The 22,910-nt window shown below is 43.2% G+C and overlaps 1 protein-coding gene across 1 annotated transcript; it reads left to right on the top strand.

Moving 5' to 3' along the window:
* The first annotated feature begins 8 nt into the window (after positions 1–8).
* Positions 9–22,694, top strand: SHCBP1 (SHC binding and spindle associated 1). The gene is made up of 13 exons (XM_033127101.1): positions 9–123; positions 3,231–3,398; positions 3,542–3,657; positions 5,047–5,255; positions 9,382–9,474; positions 12,465–12,698; positions 12,790–12,958; positions 13,256–13,376; positions 15,742–15,873; positions 16,525–16,643; positions 19,478–19,564; positions 19,925–20,066; positions 21,524–22,694. The coding sequence occupies exons 1-13, from the start codon at positions 15–17 to the stop codon at positions 21,847–21,849; spliced, it is 2,025 nt and encodes a 674-aa protein (XP_032982992.1). The 5' UTR covers positions 9–14; the 3' UTR covers positions 21,850–22,694.
* Positions 22,695–22,910: the final 216 nt, after the last annotated feature.

Here is a 22,910-nt window from a genome sequence, read left to right as displayed (position 1 = left end):
CGCGGAAATTTGAAATGGCTGACGGGTTGCTGGCAGCTGGCGGGCTGGCGTCGGAGGTGATGGGGCCGGAGCCGGAGTGCACTGGCTGGGCTGCCGCGGAGGAGCCGGCGCCCCTCGAGAAAGGTGAGTACCCGCTATGGCAGCTCGAGGAACCGCCTCCTAACGGCAGACCGTATCCGCCGCGCCTGGGGCGTCGGGACCCTCCGAGGGCGCCGGCGTCGGAGGCCTTCCGGACGCGGCCGGCCAGGGCGGCGGTGGTGGCTGCGCGAGGCCCCGAGCCCCTGCCAGGACCTCAAAGTCGGGAGGTACCCTGGGCAAGTCCCCTTCTCCCCGCCCAGTCTGGCCTCGGCTTCCTCGAGACCGGAGGGAGTTGGACCGGACCAGGAATTCCCTCCCTGGGTGTTTGGATGGATTTCCGGGACGTTGTGCGAGTGTGTCTGCGGGGAGAGGACTCATCTTTTCAGCTGCATCTTAGAGGAGATCGTGGATCACACTGCCCTTCCGTAAAGAGAGGAAACATGAACCTTTTACCTGCGTATCTGCACTGAGCACACGTGACAAGCCCAAAGTTAGGGGAGCCAATTTGGGACAGTCTAAAAATAGGACGCACGTCTAACTCTCGGGCCTTTCTAACTCTTCAGGGAGGTTCCATTATTTATTTTTCTTGATATTTTAAGCTGATTCGGGCTTTTTCGTTGACATTTTCAGTTGTACTGTGTAGGGGGAAGAGCCCTTGCAAAGGGAGAAAACAGGCGTGACTTAATTCCACTACTGACCCCTCTTGCCAGTGAACCCTCTTGGTTTCACTTTTCCCATCTGGAAAACAGCCAATGGTCCTACAGAGTGGTGAGGGGGAAGGGAAATCGTGTGTGTGTGAAAAGGAATTCTTTCAACGTGGCTGTAAAGAATTGTGATTCTTTTTTTTTTCTATGTTAAAATACCCAACGTAAAATTGACCCTGTTAACCGTTTTGAAGTGTACAGTTCAGTGGTATTAATTACATTCATGTTGTTCTGCAGCCATCACCTCCATTCATCCCATAACTTTTTATCTTGTAAACAGAAACTACATTGGATGAAAAACGGGATCTATGGAAAGGAACCTCACAGGGTGATCCGATCAGAAATCCCTAACTGGGGCGGTCCTGGTGGGCAGGCAAACCCCAGGCTTATAACTTCTGTCCTGAAAGGCTTATCTTTGCCTTAAGCAATCCCTTCCATTGTTTCTGTGCTTCTAGGATTAAGACACCTTTGAAATGCCTCTCTTTCAAAGTAACCACCCTGAGAGAGCACATAATCTTGTGAATTATTCTGTAATCCACTCCCTGCCTTCCTTTCTCCCACCTTCATGTAACCTTCTTAAGTTTTCTCCTTAGTTCCAAATGCATGAAAGAAGCTGCAGACTGCCATTCTGAGAGGCATTTTTCTCAGTCTGTTGAGATCTAGCTTCCAGGCGTATCCTCGGTGTGGCTCAAATTTTTATAAAATTCTCTGCAGGCTGAGACTGTTCTTACGTTTACAGTAAACCTATTGAACAATTACATCCTCCCCAGCCCCACCCCCACCCCCACCTCCACCCCCACCCCCAAGCCGGTCTCCCTGCCTTCCAGCTCCTGGCCACCACCATTATACCTTCTACCTTTGTGATTTGTGGTTACTAAGTAACTCATCAGTGGAATCATACATACAGTATTCGTCTTTCTGTGACTGGCTGCATTTAGCATCATGTCCTCAGTGTTCGTCCACATTGTAGCATGTTGCAGAATTTCCTTTTAGAGCTGGGTAGTAGTCCATTGTGTGTATAAACCACATTTTGCTTATCCATCCATCTTTGGACACTTGGGTTGCTTCCATGTTTTAAATCCTGTAAACATGGGTGTACAGATATCTCCTGGAGACCCTGCTTTCCATTCTTTTGGGTAATAACCAGAAGTAGAATTGCTGGATCATATGGTAATTCTATTTTTAAGTTTTTGAGGACTCTCCATACTGTTTTCCATAGTGGCTGCACCACATTACATGCCCACCAACAATGCACAAGGGTTCCTTTTTCTCCACATCCTCACCAACACTTGTTTTCTTGATAGTTTTTCTTATTTTTTTTTGATAGTGGCCTCCTAAGGGGTATGAGTTGAAGGTCTGATTTTTTTAACAAACGTTTATATTATGTGATGGGTACTGTTGTAAGTGATTAACAAATAATTTATGTAATTCTCTTAATTGAAGTTGGCCTACTATTTTCATCTTCCCTTTAGAGGCAAGGAAACAGGCACAGAGAGATTCCTCTGAGGCCACGTGCATTGGTGTTTGTGAGCAGGACACCCTTGGGGGGGGTACGCTTCAGTCATCTGTGGTGTCAAGTCATTCTGATGGCCTGAACAGGGACAAAGAAGTTGAAGGAAGGAGAAAATATAATAGGTTCAGGGAGAGAAAGACTGCTGCTAATGACAGTCTCAGATACCCGCCCAGAAAACACCTGGAAACTTCTTTGCCAGTCTAAATGCTACTCTCAGCCTTCTTGATTTAGCGGTGGTGGTTTTGTCATTAAAAACATTGTATTACACAGAATTAGATATACCAGTGGGGAGATCACATGAAATTATGAAACATAATTCCCCCTACAGCCTGAGCTTAACGTGATGAGCGTTTTCTAATCTTTTCCTTACACTCAGTCATGAAAATGAGAGGGGGAACCTTGTAGCTTTGGTGAAGTAAACCATACGCGTTATTAAGAATCTCTCATCACTCTTCATTGAGGGGCCACTGACAGACTGATACTGCGGAAAGTAAAGGGGGCTTCAACTCCTTTGAGGGGGACTGTAGGAAATCGCTCCTGCTTTAATGCAGCTTTGTAGAGTTTTGGAGACTGAGATATTTGACCATGATAAGTTGCCAGCTGGAGGAGGAGTCATCTCTGTATCCTTTGAAGAAGAACTTGGTTGATTTCCATTGAATTAAATTACTATGCTCTTCCTCTGCCTCCCTGAGCAACCTCACAGGACAACACAAACCTAACCGTGAATGATTTTAAGTTCTTACTCTTCGGAGGTATTTTTAAGTTTAGTGAAACTGGTTTCTTCTGACAACAGAGGTAAGCCAAGCATCATGCCCTAATTAATCCTTGTTTGTATTTTGTGTGGAATTTCTAAGCCAGTGCCTGAGAGTAGAAGCAGGGGGTAAGCATTGGGAGAGGCCGCAGGTTGGGCCTTCTTATTTTTGTTGTTCTTTTAGGTTTGTTTCAAGACGAAGATTCTGACAGCGACTGTAGTGATCAAGATAAGCCAGGAACCAGTTTACCCCGTTTTGTGCTAGCAGGCAAAACGAATTTCCCAGAAATGTTCCAAACAAGTCATCTTTTGTTCTATGAGCGATTCCGAGCCTATCAAGATTACATTTTGGGTGAGTGGGTTCGTGTTTTGCTCCTTTTAGCTTTTTAGTCTGTCTCAGTCCCTCGGGCTGCGCGGTGCTGGTTCTGAGCACGTGGGTTTATTAATTTCTCTCCGCCGTGTGCAGGCTCAGTTCTTGTTGTGCTTAATTTGTAGCTGACTGCAAAGCCTCCGAGGTAAGAGAATTCACAGCTGAGTTCTTGGAGAAGGTCCTGGAACCATCTGGTTGGCGGGCAGTCTGGCGCACGAATGTGTTCAAGGTGCTGGTGGAGGTAAATTTAATTCTGTTGTTCAGGCATTTGTCTCTAGCTGAAAGCACTTTCCTTCAAACTGTTATAGCCAACGTGCTTACTTTTAATTAAAGTTTATGAGCTGATTGCAAATAGCATGTTTTTCACATCTAATTGCCATGGTGTGTGAAGTGGTGCCCGAAGTTTAAAGGCGATGAGGGGGTTTATGGGGGTCGGGGGGCGTTGAGGTGGGTTAAGTCTTGCTGTCCTTTGACAAGGGGGATGGATTATAAACCCATGAAGCTGAGGAGGTGTCTGAGACCATTTAACAAATAAAGAGGCCTAATTGGAAAGTCAACGGAGTTTCGATTAATTTTTTACCTTACTTGTAGCCCATTAAATAGCTCAGCCAAACAGGCGTTTATAAACTGGCCTGTGTTTTCCCTAACAAATGTGTAGGTATGTGGTTAATCTCTTGATAATGTGACCCGTTGCAGAAAGAAAAACAATCTTATTTTTCAGCTGACTGGGCCTTTTACATTAAATTTGCACTCTAATTACAGCTGTGAATTTTTCTCAGTGTTTGTTAACTGGACCACAAAAAACCCTGTTAAACTAAAATGTTAAACCAGGGAGTGTAAATGCAAGCAAGTTGTCACTGCGGCTCCTTGAGAAAATGACATCACTTACAGCGGTGACTATGGTCCAGGCCGGGGGTGCAGCTGTTCTGAATTCTAAAATTCTGGATTACGCTAAACCTGGTTGCAGTTCAGGCCTATCAGCTAGGTTATGATAGTAACCCCTGTGCCCGCCCTCCCCCCACCCTGGAGTCAGTTCTCTAAAGGCAGTCAAAGACATTGTTTGAAAGGAGGAACGGCCATTCCTCTGCTTCAAACCTCCCATGCATTTACGCAAGGCCTGCTGTTGGCTCTCTGGCTTCTCACGGTGTGAACGATGCATCAAATCCAAGCCCTTTCGGTGTCCTGCACGCCCTGGTCTCTGCCCCCGTGGCCTCTTCTGCTGCTCCCCTTTACCCCCCACCGCCCTTTCCTTCCTTTGGGTCCAGCAGGAAACGGCCTCTGCTCTTCCGGCTGCCCTCTGCCCGGAGCCTCTCACCTTTCTCCTCTCAGTTGGCTCTTTTCTTCCCACCCTTTTCATTGCAGCTCTGAAGAGACTTCCCCTGACTGTGCTAGTACAGACCACCATCCCGGCTAGTTATTCTGTCACATGTCACCATCGTGTTGGTTTGTTTCCCTGATTACAGTGTAAGCTCCACATGGTAAAAGCCCGGCCCGTCTTGTTCCTCCTTTACAGTGTGGAAGGAGGCTCCCCACTCCCATTTCATGCTTAAAAAACCAAATCAGGCTGTAAGTCGTGTGTTATGTGTCCCTTCATTTTGATTTTCGTATGTAACATGATTTTAAATGTCAGGTCACAGACGTGGACCTCGCAGCGCTGAAGGCCGTGGTGAGGCTTGCCGACCCGTGCCTCTGTGAATGTGAAGTGAGCACTTTTACTTTGGACTGTGTGATGGAGCTGCTCAATCTGAAGGAACATCGGCTGCCCCTGCAGGAGCTGTGGGTGGTGTTTGATGATTCTGGAGCATTTGACCAGACTGCGCTTGCAATCGAACATGTCAGGTAGGAAGAGAGGCTGATCCAAATAAGCTCGTGGCCAGGAACTTGGGTGAAATTCAGAAATTCTGGTCTGCGTTATACCCCGACTTGACACTCAAACTGTGAACTTGGTTCTACAATATTTGAAACTACTCAAATGGGAATCGTTTTTTAAATTAAAAAAAAAAAATGTAAAGAAATGTTTTGAATTTTTATTTTGAGATCATTTCAGACTTACAGAAAAGTTGAGAAAAATAGTACAAAGAATTCCTGTATAGCCTGTGTTCCCAAATGTTAACAAATATTGGGTGTTCTTAATTTGCTTTGTACGTATGTAGAAGGTGACTTCAAAGTTCTGATTGCTAAGGCTCTGGTTGAGCGGAATGGAAAGCAAGTGAGGAAGGTGGAATGTGACCTGTGCATGGATGAGTGACCCGGGAGCCTGGTCCCAGGAGGCGTTTCCTCCGGCCTCTTGCAGGATCCCACACCCCCGGGGTGTCAGCCTTTTCTGGCATAGTTGATATCCACTTGCGCAAGTGTACCGCTGGTCCCTTCACTGAGAAGGAAAGCCCATACCTGGATTGACAGGTGTGCCTTTTTCAGTTTTTGAGATGAATCTTTTGTAACATAATTCCTGATAGAGATAGTTCTTTTGGATCTTCTCTATGTACGTGTGTTCACTAAGGAAGGTTTGCTCTTGGCCATTTAGAAGTGGACTGATACTCTCCTAGGAGCTGGAAGACGGATGATACAATGGCCGTGTTAACAGTGTGGGCTGGCGTTGTGTGGTTTCAAAAGTACCTTCCAGTTTCTGTACCGTTAGTCGGTTCACCTGGTTTTGCCGAGCTTCATACTCTGCGAAGAAGCAGGGTGTCTTGGGGCCCTGCTTCCGACGTCTCATGGAAAATTTCTAATTGTATTGAAGAACATTTTAACCCTAGATGTTCAATATTATGCCTAGCAATAGAAATCTAAGAACTGGCTTCTGTCCAGAAGCAAAAGAAGTCCCTGACATTTCACTTTTAGAAATGCATCAGCTGAAGCATTTGAAGGTAGGTGTTAATGGATGCGTTTAGGGAACTGGGACTCGGGGAGCTATTCTCTGTGGACCCAGAAGTTGGTAGAAAGACAAGTATCTGCAATTAGTAATGGTGTTATTTGAAGAAGAGCCTGGCTAAATTTACTCTTGATTTTGAGAGTTCAGAGTTTGGTCGGGGCACGGAAACGGTTTTCATTTGTTCATTGGTTAAGTAAATGTTCGCGTGCCAGTTCCTGAGTTGAGGGTGGCATTTGGTTGGTTCACGAAACAGACATGATCACCATGAGCAGGATCCGTCAGTGGAAAGATGGACATTGATGAAATAATCACAAAGACACCTGCGTGATTGGGACGTGTGGTCACCCAAGACCAGGTCAGGCTGCTGCTCTCGGTGGTTTCCTGAGAAAATGACATTTGAACTTGGGTCTGAAGGGTTGGCAAGGTGAAGGGGACGTGGTGGGGTTGGGGAGGGAACAGGTTCAGGAGCTCAGTGAGTTTAAGGGACGGAAAGGCCAGTGTGGCCGAACAGGCAGTAATGGGAGAGACTTTGGAACCAGCTGCAGAGGTTGTCAGGGTCGGAGGCGCAGGGCTTTGTCAGCCAGTGAGTCCTTTCTGTCTTTGAGAACGGGGAACCATGGAGGGATTTTCATGCAGTGTGAATGTGATCAGCTCCGGGGTTTAGGAGGTTCATTCTGGCCACTGTGTGGAAAATGAATGAAGGGAGATGGACCAGGGAGACCAGTGAAGAGGCGAGAGAGTGGGCTAGAGGGGACATGGAGAGGACAGATTGAGGCCACCTGAGAAAGTGGCTGGGACTCCGTGGTGGAGAGAATACCGGGAAGTGCAGGTTCACTGCCAGTTCCTATCCCGGGAAAATAGTCACTGGGGCAGGGAGGTGCAGACGTGAATGACTGCGCGTGCCCAGAGTGAGGATGCGAGTTGAGCTGAGTTATGAAACGTAGACCCAAACTTACCAGGTGAGGAAGGTGGCGGCTCTTCTGGCAGCCTGACCAGAGTGTCACGTGGAGCTTTGGAAAGAGCTCGTGACATTGGGGCTTTGCCTGCAGGGGCTCTGGGGCAGGAGAGGTGCTCTGGAGCCAGGTTGTGAATTCACGGAACATCAGCAAGCTCAGGAATTTAGACTTGATTCAGAGAGCAGCAAGGAGCCAGCAGAGGTTCTGACTGAGTAGAGGCGCTCAGGTTTGTTCTTGTTGTTTTCAAGCTGGACTCCAGAGGGTGGAGATTGGCAGTCCAATCTGCAAGGCCTAAGAGATGGCTTCCTTTCCTCTGCTGCGTCCTTTTCACAGCCTAGCTTCTGGTCACAGGCTCTGCTTCCTGGCGTCCTGGTTCTGAAGTTATGTTTAAGGTCCCCAGAGGCCCTAGGTCTCGTATCCAGTCGGCACTTCTCTGGCCACATCTTGTTTAACCTCGTGGTCACATTTTAGTTACTTGATCATTCCCGGCTTTGGGATACCCCCTTTGTGATGCTGTTTCACAAGCTTGCTTTCTTGGTCACCGTGGCCAGCTCGTCCTCTCCTGCTCAAACTTTGGGTTGCTCAGGGATAATGCTTCACTATCTTCTCTCTCTGTCTCCAGTCAATCTTAAAAGCACATTAGAATCAGCTGGGAATTTTCTTCCTAGGAGTATTCCAGCTAACACATGAGGAATGATGAGATCAGAATATCAGTACGCATTTTGCAGCCAGTGATGAAGTGAAGGTTCCAGGCGATGATCAATGGCTGCTATAACCACAGGCGAACACCCAGTGCCCATTGGTCATTCGTAGCCTCATCGTCAAAGGGCATGACCAAGTAGCACATGCTTCCTGATGGAAGTTCATTATACCTCCCTTAAAGTATTGCCAAAAAACCCTTTTCTAAAGCCAGTCGAGTCTCTAGGTCTTGCTATTAGTTTGCTGGAAGTAAAGGAAACAGAAAAACATGTTGAATGACCCCCTGGGGACGCAATCAGTGAAATTCAGAGTGTGGGAAACTATTAGATAAATTGCAAGGAGACAAAGGGAGGGCTAATGTACAGAATAAAGGTGATTTACATCAATGCAGCGGCTGACCCTTGTGTCGATACTGATCAGACTCGCCAACTGTAAAACAGCACCACCACCTGCACCAGGAGACAGGTGGGGAAAGTGAACACTGACCGGATATTTGGATAGTAAGGAATTAAAACGTTGTCTTGGTGTATTTGTTTTAGGGGCACGTACTGAAAATTTTTGAATGATAAGATGTGGCTGAGATTTGCTTCTGAATAATCCCGTGTCAGGATGGTGGGTGGAAGAGAGCAGAGAAGTGAGTGGGTGGGGTAGAGATGACATGATTTGTCTCCGAGTTGGCAATTGTTGAAGCAGGATGATGGGTGCATGGTACTCACTACTGTTTGCTCTTGTATATGCTGGAAATTTCCCAGAATGAAAAAAAAAATTGTTAAATCACGTGGGGAGCTTTAAAAAAGTTGGATCCTGCATCACCCCCACTAGCCCTCACTCTTGATTTATTGGTCTGGGTTAGGGCTGGGGATCAATTTTTTAAAGTGTCGCAGGGGAGTCTAAGGTGCAGCCAGGGCTGAGAACTGCTTTCTGCTCTGTCCCAAGAGGATCACAGCTATTGCTTTAATGCCACACGGTTGCCTGTGGCCCAGACCCTTCCTTTGAGCTCTGAGCTTGTATGTTCATCTGCCCTCATGACACCATCCCCTTGGAGGTCAGGTAGCCATCTCAACCCGAACAAGGTGAAAACAGAGCTCTTTATTTTCAACTCCACACCTGTTTCTCTCCCAGTCTTTTCTATCTCAACAAAGGACCTTACCATCCACTGACTTACAAATACCAGGGAAACATAGTATTTGGGTTGAATGGGTAGTCAATAAATGGTTCTGATAAAAAGAAAATCCTAACAGAACCAACACTGTAGAAAAACTCCTTTAGCCGATCCAAAAAGGCCTGTGCAACTCATGTCTGTGAAGCACAGCAAATCCCAACGTTTTCTACCAGAGCTGATAGAATTGGTTTGATTTACCCCTTGGCTTGCACCCCTCCAAAACCCTCACATTTCGAGCCAATGATTGAATTGGAATGATACTAATTTCTGTTTCAGGTTTTTCTACCAAAACATTTGGAGGAGTTGGGATGAAGAAGAAGAGGATGAATACGATTATTTTGTCAGATGTGTTGAACCTCGATTGAGATTGTAAGTGTTTATTAGTGACCTTGATATGTTGGAAAAATAGCAATCCAAGGTTTAACATTACCTGTGTGGGGTGTGTACACTCCAGGGACCCACAGACAGAAACAGATGTACAAATAGTATCACTCACTGACAGTTATTAAATGAAACTCATACGGAGAAACCTACTTTTAGTGTTTATAAACTGAGTCTAAAAGCAGAGTTCAAGAACATGTAAGAGCTCAGTGTTTTGTAAATCTGAATAAAACTTGAGCTAATGTTTAAAAAAAGCCCTTTGTTAAAGTCTAAGACAATTATTTGAAAAACAGTGAATTTAACTAGTTATAGAAGCCTTTTTTGCTTCAGTGTTTTTAAAGAGTACTTTTAAAGATATGTGGCTTTACTTTTAAGTTCCTACAGTAAAACATACTGGGCTAAACTAATAGACTTATTTCAGGTTGTTTTGTCAAGTTTGTGTCCTTCAATCTGATGTATAGATGAAAATACTAAATAGTTAATGGTGATAAATATAAGTTTCCAAAATACCTAAAATCATTCTTCTAATTTATCATATTTTGGTAGGAAAACACTGCAAATTAATCATTCAACCCAAATACTGTGTTTCCCTGAAAATAAAACCTAACCGGAAAATACGCCCTAGCATGATTTTTCAGGATGACATCCCCTGAACATAAGCCCTAATGTGTCTTTTGGAGCAAAAATTAATGTAAGACCTGGTCTTATTTTCGGGAAACATGGTAGTTGTTCTGTACTATGTTAAATGAGGCATTCAGCTTTCCACTAGATGGCGCTCTGACACCAGGTAATTTTTTTTAAGAGTGGCAGTTTAATAGGTCCTGCTGCTATAAAAGGAAAACTTGCACTCCCTCAAAAGGAAAATTAGAAGATAATTTTTCCCCTGTGTGAAAGATGATTCGGTTAAAGGAGTAACCCTTTAAACTTTTGTGGAACCCACTTTGATTTAGTAAGTTTCTCTTTAGGTAGTAAATACTTTAGGTAGTAAATAATAAGTAAAAAATATGTGATGAGAAGTGTGGTTAATGGTCTACCTGGCTTAGAATTATGTGTGTCTGATTTCTTCTCTTCATAAATGGGCTGTGGTTTCTATTTAGCCTTTCGTTTTTTCCCATCTTGTATTCAGTGGAATGCCAGAACTTCAATAAGCTTGCCTATTTTCCAGTTTTGATGTGAAATGTAACGATAGGTGAATACCCACTGTATCTGGCAAATTTGATCCTTTCTTGGAAAACAGTGGGATTCCGATTTCATAGCCTTACATGTGCGAACAGCGGGAAATGCTTTACACACACACCTTGTACATCACTGGCAGGTGGGGAAGTAGGAGGGAGGCGCAGTTTTCAGTTACGGGGAGGAAACCGCCGTACTTGGTGGAGAAACTGGAATGTTCTCCAAGGTTGGCAGACTCTTCAGAGGTCCCGGGGCTGAGGCAGGGGGAGAGCTGTCAACAGGCAAGACTTACAGGGAGTCAGACCACATTGTTGTGGTCTCACACTCTGGGCGAATATGTTTCCTTTCCGAGCGAAACACTTGGCTTCAAGGCTACGGCTCAGACACACACGTCAGTGCGCTCCTTCCAGGTTCTGCAGTACACGCGCAACTATCAACAAGGAGCAGAAACCAGCCGACTGGCCTGGGTATTGCAGATGCTAAGCAACTATTTTAAGATTGGAGTCTTAATCTTCTAAGTTGATAGACCTGATCTAGCCGTCAGTGGTTTGGACTCCTTGGACTTCTTGTTGCAAAGTAGATTCCAAGAATATCTTCAAATGAGTGTGGATTCAGCAAAGCAGACAAAATCCTTGGTTTTCAAGCTTCACCTAATTCATTTACTTGAGCAGCAGGGAAAAACTTGTTTAATTTGTTTTAAATACTGTTTGAATGTTCACCGCAATTTGATGTAAATTTGTTTAGGATGTGGCTCGGTTTTTTTCTCCCCTAAACTTATTTAGAACATGATTAAGTTTAAAACACATCTAAGGCAGTAGTTCTCAACTTTGGCTGTCATTAGAGTCCCTGGGCAACCTAAAAAACCAAAAATCTCCCAGAGATCTCTTCTAGAGACCCACTTAATTGATGGGGACAGGGAACTGAGCATTAGTATTTTTAGAAGTTCCCCAGTGAGTGCCCTGTGCAGCCCCATGAGAAGCTCTGGCCTAAGGCACATACAGGAAAACATACTATTACCTGGGAAATAAAGCAACTACTTTAAAACTACAGGTAATGGCAATAATATTGCACTTTATTTTCAAATTCATTAATTATACATTCATTAATGTGATTATACATACATAAATTATTTTATTGTATCTAGAAGTACCTTTTGTTCTGTCTATATACTTGAGAAGATGTATAAATTGAAATAAATTTTAAGTGCCAATAAAGTTCTCCAACACGTTTGTTTTACTCACGCTCTAGTTGAGTAACCACTGCTTTAATTTTTTCTAAGAATCCAAGGCTTATGTTTTTGAAATACTCTCCTCCTCCTGAGGGAATATTCTCCATACCTTTGTGCCATAGCTCTTCACATGTGAAGAAGGACTCGGTGATTTGAGTCCCGTTTCATTTTTGAGCCTACAGGTAATGGTAATCTTATACACTGTTATGAACTGTTTGGGGTACTCCCTCCCATTTCCGCTCCTCTCCCAGATTGAATCTAACATGAGAAAATAATCTTAAGTAACCATTACAAATTGTGCAGCATGAGCTTTCAGTGTTTTTGTATAGCACAAATGCTTGGGTCTAAGGAAAAGATAGCAACTTCTCAGAAGAAGAAAAATTAGTGACCTAACGAGGTGGGGCTTTAACCTTCCAGTGGCTCCCACTCCCAGTAGTGTGCGTTCAAAGCCCTCAGGAGCCCCTGCGTCCGTCACACGCTCCGAAACACTTGTCACAGAGCCTGGAGAACTCAGGCGGCTGCCGTAAAGGGGGCAGCGCCCGGGCGGCAGGGTTTCAATGTGCTCTCCACCTTTCAGGCACTATGACATTCTCGAGGACCGGGTTCCTTCAGGACTTGTTACTGACTACCGCAGTCTGTTGTCTCAGTGTGAGGAGAGCTACAGGAAGTTTTTAAACCTGAGAAGCAGTTTGTCTAATTGTAACTCGGATACGGAGCAGGAAAACATCTCTATGGTGGAAGGGCTGAAATTGTATTCAGAGATCGAGCAGCTGAAACAGAAGCTGAAACTCATTGAGAACCCTTTGTTGAGGTATGTGAGTCTCTGTTACTCTTAGCCAGTTGGCATCTTTTCTAACGAGCTATCTCACTGAGAACTAACGGGTCTGTTTGGTTATTTCAAGATACGTGTTTGGTTATCAGAAGAATTCTAATATCCAAGCAAAGGGCGTCCGTCCGAATGGTCAGAAGGTTCGCCATGTGGTGTCCTCCGCCATGATGCCCGGTCTCCTGCAGTCCCTGCTCAGGGACAGGCTTTGTCAGGAGCCTTGTAAGGAGGAAGTAGAAATTCAGGTAAAAGGAGCGTTTCTTGCTCCAGGTGGCTTTTCCTTTTTGGTTGACCCCAGTTTTTTCTGAAGTCTACAGTTTTAGGAGCTTCCCAGAGCTGGCTTTCTGTGACACGGGAAGTAGTGAGAGCTCTGCCTTTGTCAGCCCCAGTCACTTACCACACCTGCCCTGAGCTCAGGGCTATGAATAGCTCAGGAGCTGCTTAAATGTGCCCTGGGCTCCCTTTTCAAAGGGAGACGTGAAGGCACCTGGAGGGCTCGGGTTGCTTTTGAGGGTGTGTATTTGCAACATGTTGTTTTCCAGTTCCACAGGGACCCGTTGTCTGCTATAAATGCCTGCTATGAAGGCGACACTGTAATTGTTTGTCCCGGCCACTATGTGGTGCATGGCACGTTCTCCATTGCTGACTCCATTGAGTTGGAAGGTGAGTGGGGAAGATGACAGAACCAAACTACTCTCACGCACCACACACTCGAGATGACATAAACTGCTGATTTTGCTGAAGCTCCAAGAATATGATTTCAACTCATCTGATTTCAAACATTAAGGGTATTGAAAGCTTACTGGGGTTGACTCAGTATTTGAGCAACTTGAGATTGTGGGTCTTTGTGGCATTGTATGTGTTGGGAACATGAGTACATTGACTAAAAGGACCGTTAGGAAGAAGCATACGCATACTTTCCAGTTTGTAGGTGGCTTATGGAAAGGAAATCTCATTTCTAGAATAAAAAGTTACCCCAGCCATGTATTTTTAAAGTTTAGTGCTTTTTATTTGTTGTTTACTCATTTCATAAATGTTGTGGATATATATATTGGTGCATGGTTTTCTTGTTTTAAATTTGGCTTATTTTTGTGAGAGGTATAGGTCCAACTTGAAATCGGACCAAAAAATCTTAATTTTTTAAAAGCTTGCTGAGTGTCACAAATTCTACACTTAGAATCTTGACCAAAGTATTCTTTTGAGAACAGTAATGTTGAAAGATTCTATTAAAAACAACTTTTAGCAGTTAAAATCTTCTTGTGCATTTAGAGTGATTCCCAAATTTAGGTTACTTTACAATCGTTCATCTTGGTCCTATATATTTCTATAATGTGTCAAATTTAGATGCACCTGTTCAACTCTTTACCAAAAGAGCTTCAAGTTAGCAATAAAGCTTGTAATGCAAAAAAAAATCATACATCATTTTGGGACTTGTGCAGCTGTTCACAAATTGCTTAAACTGTGTTCTTTATCCTGTCAGAACTTCTTAATGGAAGCAAGGCTGGGAGTTTAACTCCTGCTGTTCACAAATTTATCACCTCACCCCCTTTTCTGTTTTATGTATGTAATTTTTGTTCTCTCTCCTCTCCAATGTTTGATCTATAATAGAGATGTGTGTGTAAATAACATGTGCAGAATAAATCACTGCATAGATACGCTATTTTTCGGCATAGTGAAAATAGCATTGATATAGATTGAATGGTGGATAAGAGTTCTTCCTAGATTGGTGAGGAAATTATCATGTAATTGCCAAAATGTCATAAGTAACCATACAGAATTCTGATAGTTGAGTATAAAAACGATGAAATTTACTAACGGCGTTTCTGAGACTGGCGAATCGGGTATATCTCTAGTGTGAATAATGGAGCACTACTCGTTCACGAGTGAGGTCAGAGCTTGTCTCCCAGCCGATCCGCTCTGCAGCGAGCACTTACTGGGCATCGGCGAGAACTGCGAATATGCACTGAGCACCTACGATGTGCAGGGTGCTGGCAGTACATGTAGTAGGGTTTTCCCTTCTGGTTTAGACCTATTCACGGAGTGCTGGTTTTATAGTTTAAATTAAGAATACATAACTTGTTTATGTAATAATCTATTTTTTCTCAATCTGGCAATTTATACTGTCTTTTATTTTTCTGATGATAACAAACAATGCTGAATATAAAAAATGTGCAAAGTATAGGCAGACACAAAAAGAATCAGAAAAAAAAAATTGCTGGTGATCCAGTCACCCAAAAGTCCCTGCTGGTGGATCTCAGGTGGGGGGCGTCCTGTGCTCTCTGGTGCCCCCGGAGGCCAGTCTGGACTCTGCGAGAGGAGGAAAACAGCGCTCTGCTGTTGATGTCGTTAGGCTTCCGGTTCTGCAGTCCTCTTTCCACAGTGAGAGCCGTTTCCTACGGCTTTGTCTGTGTGCTTCCGTTTTATGGTGAAAGTCAGCCTACTTCTCTAGTTTCTGATACACCAGTTTTCTCTACGCACAATCAGGGCTCCGGCCTGTGTTGTTATTTTAATAGAGATTTGTAGAGATCCAGTGTTTCTTACTGGTTAACAAGGTAGGCCTATTTTAAGTCAGTTTGTCAGATTTTAAGTCAGTCTGTTTAGGAGAATATTAAAATTAGGTAATTTTAAACTGTTTTGGCTTTTGGAAACCTAATTTATATCAGAATCTTAAGAGTTGGAAAAAAAACTTACAAGTGTTAAATGCTTTAAAGCCCTTTACCCAGCTGTGATTACCTAGGATTATTCATTTTTTTATAGCAGATTTGTAAGTGAATTTAGTGCTGAGCTGGTCTGAGATGGTTAGCGGGTAGTATCCCTGGTAGGGGGCAAATTGAGGAGGAGTTATTATTAGAAGTCGTGTACCCTGGTTTAAATGAAACAAAATATGTAGGGAGATAATTAGATTTTGTTTAAATGCCAAGTGGTTTCAAATATCCTTTGGAGTCATTTGAAACAGACAAATCTGTCATAGCCTGTTGTGTGTCGACGTTTGCCCCACTCGTCCTAAATGCTCTCGTCTCTTCCTCAGGATACGGCCTGCCAGACGATGTTGTGATAGAAAAGAGGGGCCGGGGGGACACGTTCGTGGACTGCACGGGTGCGGATATTAAAATCTCCAGCATAAAATTTGTGCAGCATGATGCTGTAGAAGGAATCTTAAGTAAGTTTCTGGGTATTTCGTGTTATTATTTGTTCCAGGCTTCGAAGGAAAACTTTACTTTCCCTGGAAGATACAGTTTAATAAAATACCACTCTCGAGTGTGTGGAAGGCTGATTAGTTAGTTATGTATGTACATAGCACAGCGACTTAGCAGGAAGCTTCTTCTGAGGTGAAAAATAGTTCAGCCAGTTCTTCAGAATTGGTTAGTTTAATATTGGTTTCTGTGTGATGATTTTTTGTTTTAAAGCATTGCAGTTTCGTGATCTGCGTTCTTCGTATGCGATTTAGCTTAGACGTAAGTGTTGTCCTATGTCACGCCCCGTTTCTTGAATTGGGCCTCCTTTCTTTCCTGCCACCAACATGCTCAGGAAAGTGACTTTCTGCTGCTTTATCTTTTGTAGTGAAAAGTGCTTTTGAACTTGATTTTGCATTTCTGAGGTCAAGTCATTCTTTTTTAAGAGCACTGCTTTTAGATTTTAGAAAATAATTCGAAATAGTCATTGTTTTATATATTATGAATTTGCAATTGCAGTAACAAAGTTCACGTAGCTATCGAGAGATGCTTAGACCATCTAATGGCACCTCTAGGCATTTCTCATACTGGAGAGCACGTGTTACTTCTTAAAGCATGTGACTGTGTTTTCACCTTAGTCATTCACCGCGGCAAGACAACGCTGGAAAACTGTGTGCTCCAGTGCGAGACCACCGGCGTCACGGTGCGGACGTCAGCAGAATTCTTAATGAAGACCTCGGATTTATACGGTGCCAAGGTGTGAAAATCTCAGCCTTTTGGGGAGGGAGGGGGGTTAGGTTTAAGTTCTAAACAAGCGAATAATGTATGGCGCCAAGACGTAAATGCACACTCCTACTCTTTTTCTTCAAAGTCCCAGGCTGGTCAGCCAGACTTAATTGTGCAGGGCTCTTACTTAGCATTTTCAAAACAGATTAGGAAGAAACATAGCAAATCTTACAGTTTCTCCATGATAACTTTAAGAGACATTTAGACCCTGAAAGCTGTAACTTGGTGAATGATTTTGTAGCAGTTGAAGCTCAGTTGCCTTTGAATTAGACTTCTTATTCTGAGGTAATAGTAGGCTCACGTGCTGTTGTAAGAATTAATGAGGAGACTCCTGTATGTGTATCCTTTACCCCTTCCCGCTAATTGTAACATCTTGCAACACTGTAGCAGGCTGTCACCGAGGATAACCCTGTTCAGTCCCGTTGAATCTCCATCACGACAAGGTCCCTCATGCTGCCCTTTCATCCACCTGCCTCTCCTTCTCCTTCATCACCGGCAAACCCGAATCTATTATTTCATCATTTCAAGAATGTTATAGAAGTGGAACCAGACAGTATAGAACCTTTTGGGATTGGCCTTTTCGCTCAGCACACTTTTCTGGAGCTTCATCCAGGCCATACATGTACCAACTGGTTGTTGTTCCCTTTTCTTGCTGAGTAGTCTTCTGGCGTATGGCTGTTCCCCAGTTTAACGAGTCACCCGGTGAGGGCATCTGCATTGTTTCCAGGTTTGGGCTGTTGTAAATAAAGCTGCTATAAACAGGTGTGTACAGTTTTGGGTGTGGACATCTGTTTCACTTGTCCGGGGTAAATGTCCAAGAGTGAGCCATAGGGTAGTTGCGTGTTTACTTTTTTTTTAAGAAATTACCAAACTGTTTTCCAGAGTAGTTGTACCATTTTACATTCCTACCAGCCGTACGTGGGTGACCCAGTTTCTCTGTATTCTCACCAGCATTTGGTATTTTCACTTATTTTTTTTATTTTAGTCTTTCTGATAGGTGTGAGGTTTTAAATTGCATTTCCCTAATGGTTAATGATGTTGAACATTTTTTCATATGCTTATTTGCCCTCCTTATCTTCTCTTTAGTGCAATGTCTATTCATGACTTTTGACTATTTTCTAATTGGATTCTTTTTTGTTCTTTTTGGCTGTAGAGTTTTGAGAGTTCTTTATATATTCTAGATACTAGTTCTTTGCTGGGTATGTAGTTTACAGATAATTTGTAGTTGGTCTTCTCATCTTCACTTGGGCTTTTACAGAGGAAAGGTTTAAATTTTGATGGGAGTCCAATTGATTAATTTTTCCTTTTATGGGTTGTACTTTTGGTGTTAAGAACTTGTTGCCAGGCCCTAGAGCTCAAAGATTTTTTTTTTTCCTAAAAATTTTACAGCTACATTTAAGTCAGTGAGTCATTTTCATTTTTTGAGTTAATTTTGGCATAAAATGTGAGTTTTAAGTTAAGGTTCATTTGTTTGCCTATGGATGTCCAATTGTGACTGCACTATTTCTTGAAACGGCTTTTCTTCCTTCAATAAATTGGCTTTGCACCTTGTCGAAAGTCATATAAGTCTGTTTGTGGGTCTGTTTCTGGCTTCTCTGTTCTGTTCCTGTGATCCGTGTACCTGTCCCTCCACCAGTGCCTGCAGCTGTGTAGTGAGTCTTGAAATCTGGTAGAGTTGATTCCTCCCACTTTATTCATCTTTTTTCAGAACTGTTTCAGCTGTTCTAGTTCCTTTGCCTTTCAATATAAATTTAGAAAAATCTTGTCTATGTCTACAAAAAATCTTGCTGAGATTTTGATAGGAATTCCACTGTATATCAATTTGGGGAGAATGGACATCATTTTTTTATGTGGGGTCATCCAAGCATGTGAACATGGTGTAGCTCTCCATTTATTTCAATCTTTGAGTTCTTTCATCAGCACTGTATAGTTTTCGGCATATAAGTCTTGTATGTGCTTTCATAGATTTGTACCTTAATATTTCATGTTTTGGAGTGATTGTGATACTGTATTTTTACTTCTGATTTCTGTGTATTTATTGTTAGTATATAGGGATAGAAATGATATCTGTATGTTTGTCTTATACACTGTGACCTTGGTGAAACTTCTTCTTCTAGGAGTGTTTTTGTAAATTCCTTGGGATTTTCTATGTTGACAGCCATGTTATCTGCAAATAGGGACTGTTGTATCTCTTCCTTTCGTATCTGCATGCCTTTTGTTTCCTTTCCTGGCCTCGCAGCACTGACTTCCAGCACGATGTTCAGTAAGAGTAGTGAGGGCGGACATCAGCCTCGTCCTGTATGTGAGGGGGTGTGTTCAGTACTGTGCCGGCAAATAGAGGGCTAACTGTAGGCTCCTGTGCTTCCTCTGTATCAAGCTGAGGAAGTTGTCCTCTGCTTCTGTTTTGTGAGAATTTTTATAATGAACGTGTGTTGACTTTTGTCAGATGTTTTTTCTGCATCATTTGATATGATCACACATTTGTACGTAGGTAGGTAGATAGAAAGAATCAGAGAACTTATTTATCCAGAATGAAAGAGGAACAGTAATCAAGTGTTGTGTGTGCACGCGTGTGCGTGCTGACACGCACACTTTCTGAAAGTGATAAATGATAGACAACTTGTAGGAAATGGAGCGAATGGCAGTGTTTATTAGAAATACCTGGTAAAACTTTCTATAAAACACCTTATATTTGCACTTTACGTTTGTAATGTGTTAAAGTCTCAGAAGTGGTTGTAATATACCTTCTCTTACAGTCCTGCCTTTTTAAAACCGACTCTCATCACCTTAAATTGTAACTTACAGGGTGCTGGTGTAGAAATATATCCTGGGAGTAAGTGCACCCTGAGTGACAGTGGGATCCATCACTGCAAGGAGGGTATCCTCATTAAGGTGAGCACCTGCTCTGACTCCCCCTTTCCACAGGCTGGAAGGCTGTCACCTACGAAATAATTATGTTTGAGTAAATTCCCATGTTGGGATCTGTTGTTTTCTGCTTTTGAAATGCAGAAATGGTATGTAAATTTTAATATGACTAATGGGTGATTGAAAGTCTCTCGTGAGGATGCTTTGCTGTCTATAGACCTGCAGAAATGACCGGCATGCAGTGTCACTCAGCTCAGACTGCTACCACATATTCATAAGCATAGCTTTCTCCTTTATTTTTAGAATAGCCTGAAACAAAGTGAGATTTTCAAAGCAGGCAGTGTTGAATGTGGCAGTTCCTTAAAACATTTGTTTTCAATGTCGCAGGATTTCTTAGATGAGCACTATGACATTCCAGAAATATCTATGGTGAACAATGTCATACACAATAACGAAGGCTACGGAGTCGTCTTGGTGAAACCTACAATTTTCTCTGATCTGCAAGAAAACACCCAAGATGGAACTGAAGGTACGCTATACTTAGTAGTTTTTTACCAAAAACCAGATCTAATTTACTTTATTTCAGCATGAAACGCTGAGTAAGGATCAGAGCTTTCTTCCCCGCCTTGCAGAAGATAACTGCCATAGGCCTGGGCGTGGGAGTACGGAGCTTGGTAAAGCTGTGACATTAGAGCATCTCGGGGTGAAAGCAACCGTCAAGGGCAACTGGCTCAGCTCCTCATTCAGAACCTTGATGTGTGGTTTCTGTGATCCTGCAGTTTCCGTCTGATTGAGCTGGGCTTTCTGTTAGTTGGCAGGATGAGGGTGGCTGTGTGATAGCCATGCTGCCTCCTGCTGGCATCTGTTAAGGATGGAGGCAGAGCCACGGGTGTGCCAGGTGGAAGGCTGCATTTACTGAAGCGACTGCGGAGTTTGCCTCTGCTTTCTGTTGGTAGAAGTCCATGCCTCTCTCAGCTGTCCTTCTTGGTAGCAAAGCTGAGAAAGGGAAATCCCATGAATTTCAAGCCTTGTACCAGATCGCTGTGACATCTCGGTCATAGGGCATTGACATGGGTGAGGAGACGTTTCAGGGTCTGCCCCAGTTGTATCCCTGCCACTGCCTTTTCTCCTCGCGGTTCTGTAGATCTGAAGCACAGGGGGGCTGGGCTGGGCTGTGTGCTTAGGGCCTCCAGGGGTGATGCTGAGGTGTCAGCTGACCAGGGCTCTTACCTGAAAGTTCTGCCGGGAGTATCTTCTTCTGAGCTCATTCCTGGTGCTGGCAGGATCCTTTTTCTGGAGGTTGTAGGACTGAAGTCTCCGTTTGTATGCTGGCTGTTGCATGGGGGTCGCTCTCAGCTCCTTGCCTGCCCCATGACCCAGAGAATCTCCCTCAAGGCACATCTCGCTTATGCTTCAACTGTCTCATGCTTTCAGTCTCTCATGCTTTCCTTTCTTTATCTAGCCAGAGAAAACCCTGCTTTTAAAGGGCTCGTAAGATTAGGTTACGTACACCTGAGTTATCTCCTGAGGTCAACTGATTAGTAACCTTAATGACATCTGTAAAATCCTTTTGTTATTTACCAATTATGGAAGTAACTCCAGGAAGCAGGCATTGTGAGAACCCTCTGGAATTCTGCCTATCACAAGTGCTCACTTGTAAGTAGCTAGATTGGGAGTTCCTTAGGAAAAGTAGCACTGTCTTATTAATCTTTGCATCTAGCTCCTAACACTGTTCTCAGCAGATGGTAAATGTCCAGGACAGATTGAGTGAGTAAGATTCTTGGATAAAAAGAGAAAAGAATTCAAAATTGGTAAAGGTGTATGAGGGTCAGGAAACCTCAGTATGAAGAGTAACAACAGTGTGTCAAATCCAGTGAGATGACAGCTGGAGTCCTGGGCAGGAAAAACTTGCAAGCGCTAATAGACTGTAGAAATGTATGTTTTAGTTGGCTTAGTTTGTATCTTTACCTTTGTTTGTTTCTCCAGAAAATAAAGCACTTAAAATTCAGACAAGTGGAGAGGCAGATGCTGCTGACAGAGTGGATTTAGACGAGCTGATCCAATGTGCAACTGGTAAAATGGGGCTGTGCGCGAGGTCTGACCTTTGCGAACAGGTCGAAGGCAATTGTGAGATTGTACATGAACTACTGACTGCCTCCACACAGAAAGGCCAGCTCAGGAAGAAAAGGTTGAGTGAGCTGGGGATCACGCAAGCCGACGACAACTTAATGTCCCAGGAGATGTTTGTTTCAATTGTGGGGAACCAGTTCAAGTGGAATGGGAAAGGGAGTTTTGGCACATTTCTTTTCTGACCATTGTGATGTCAGTAGACGGCAAAATGCTGGGTTTCGCAGGTGCTGCCCCGTCGATCACCGCTGCTGTCGTAGTCGCTTCCTGTCTCCTTTGATATTTGGTAGATTGCAGGGCGTTTGAGTGAATGTGGATTTCTTTCTGTCTGCAGGCACACAGAGCACACTCCCTCATTATCAAACGGTGATAGAAACGCATGAAGTAGAAAATGCTTGGAGACTTCTTATCTAGAACGTCTTGCTTCTTTAAATACATAGTTCTCTCCTATGAAGCCTATTAGTAACCTTATAGTGTAAATACACTTTAGCACTTCAGAGAGGAGGAAGAAAGTCGGGGAATGCAAGAGGAGCACGCACTGATGCAGTCGGTGTCAAACACGCAGTGTTTTCATGGTTGTCTTTTTACCCAGTTACAGCCAGTCTGGCATCCACGTTGTGTTTGCATAATCCTTGTCTTAAAATAAAAGCTTTTCTGGTTGGGACATTACCTACCTAATCAGACTTATTATCGAGAATCTGAGTGGGATGCCTTTTTATGTTGAGTTATGTAATCAGCAAAACAGTAATAGATGGCACAGCAGGTTTGAAACACAAATGAGCCGGTGTGTATGTTGGCCGTTTTCACTGTTGCTGAATGTGAGTGATTAAAAGCAGGTGCTTTTTTACCATAACAGTATTCTGATCAAATTTCTTACAGGCAAAATGACAACTATACAAACTGTATCAGCTCTGTACTCTTGATGTCATATATAAAACACAGCTTTTAAAGATATTTATATTAAAAGAAGGTATATGTGACATTAATATGCCTACTGATTAAAATTATGGTGATAAAATAAATCGAATCTTGTTATATTTTTCCAAATGCATTATGGACCATTGTGCCAAGGTAGCATATGTGGTCCTTTGAAGTACACGTGATATTTTGATGACTTTTTAGTGTTTCAGGAAGAGTATTATAAATTTTTTCCTCAGTGTGGTTGTTTGTTTTTTGTATTTGAATGAATTATAATTTTTACTTTTCAGATGCTACTAAAGGTGCCCATGCTAGTTTTTTTTTTTGT

The sequence above is a fragment of the Rhinolophus ferrumequinum genome, chromosome 15 (genome assembly GCF_004115265.2).
Source record: "Rhinolophus ferrumequinum isolate MPI-CBG mRhiFer1 chromosome 15, mRhiFer1_v1.p, whole genome shotgun sequence".
Lineage (NCBI taxonomy): Eukaryota > Metazoa > Chordata > Mammalia > Chiroptera > Rhinolophidae > Rhinolophus > Rhinolophus ferrumequinum.
This window is presented reverse-complemented; position numbering and strand designations above follow the sequence as displayed.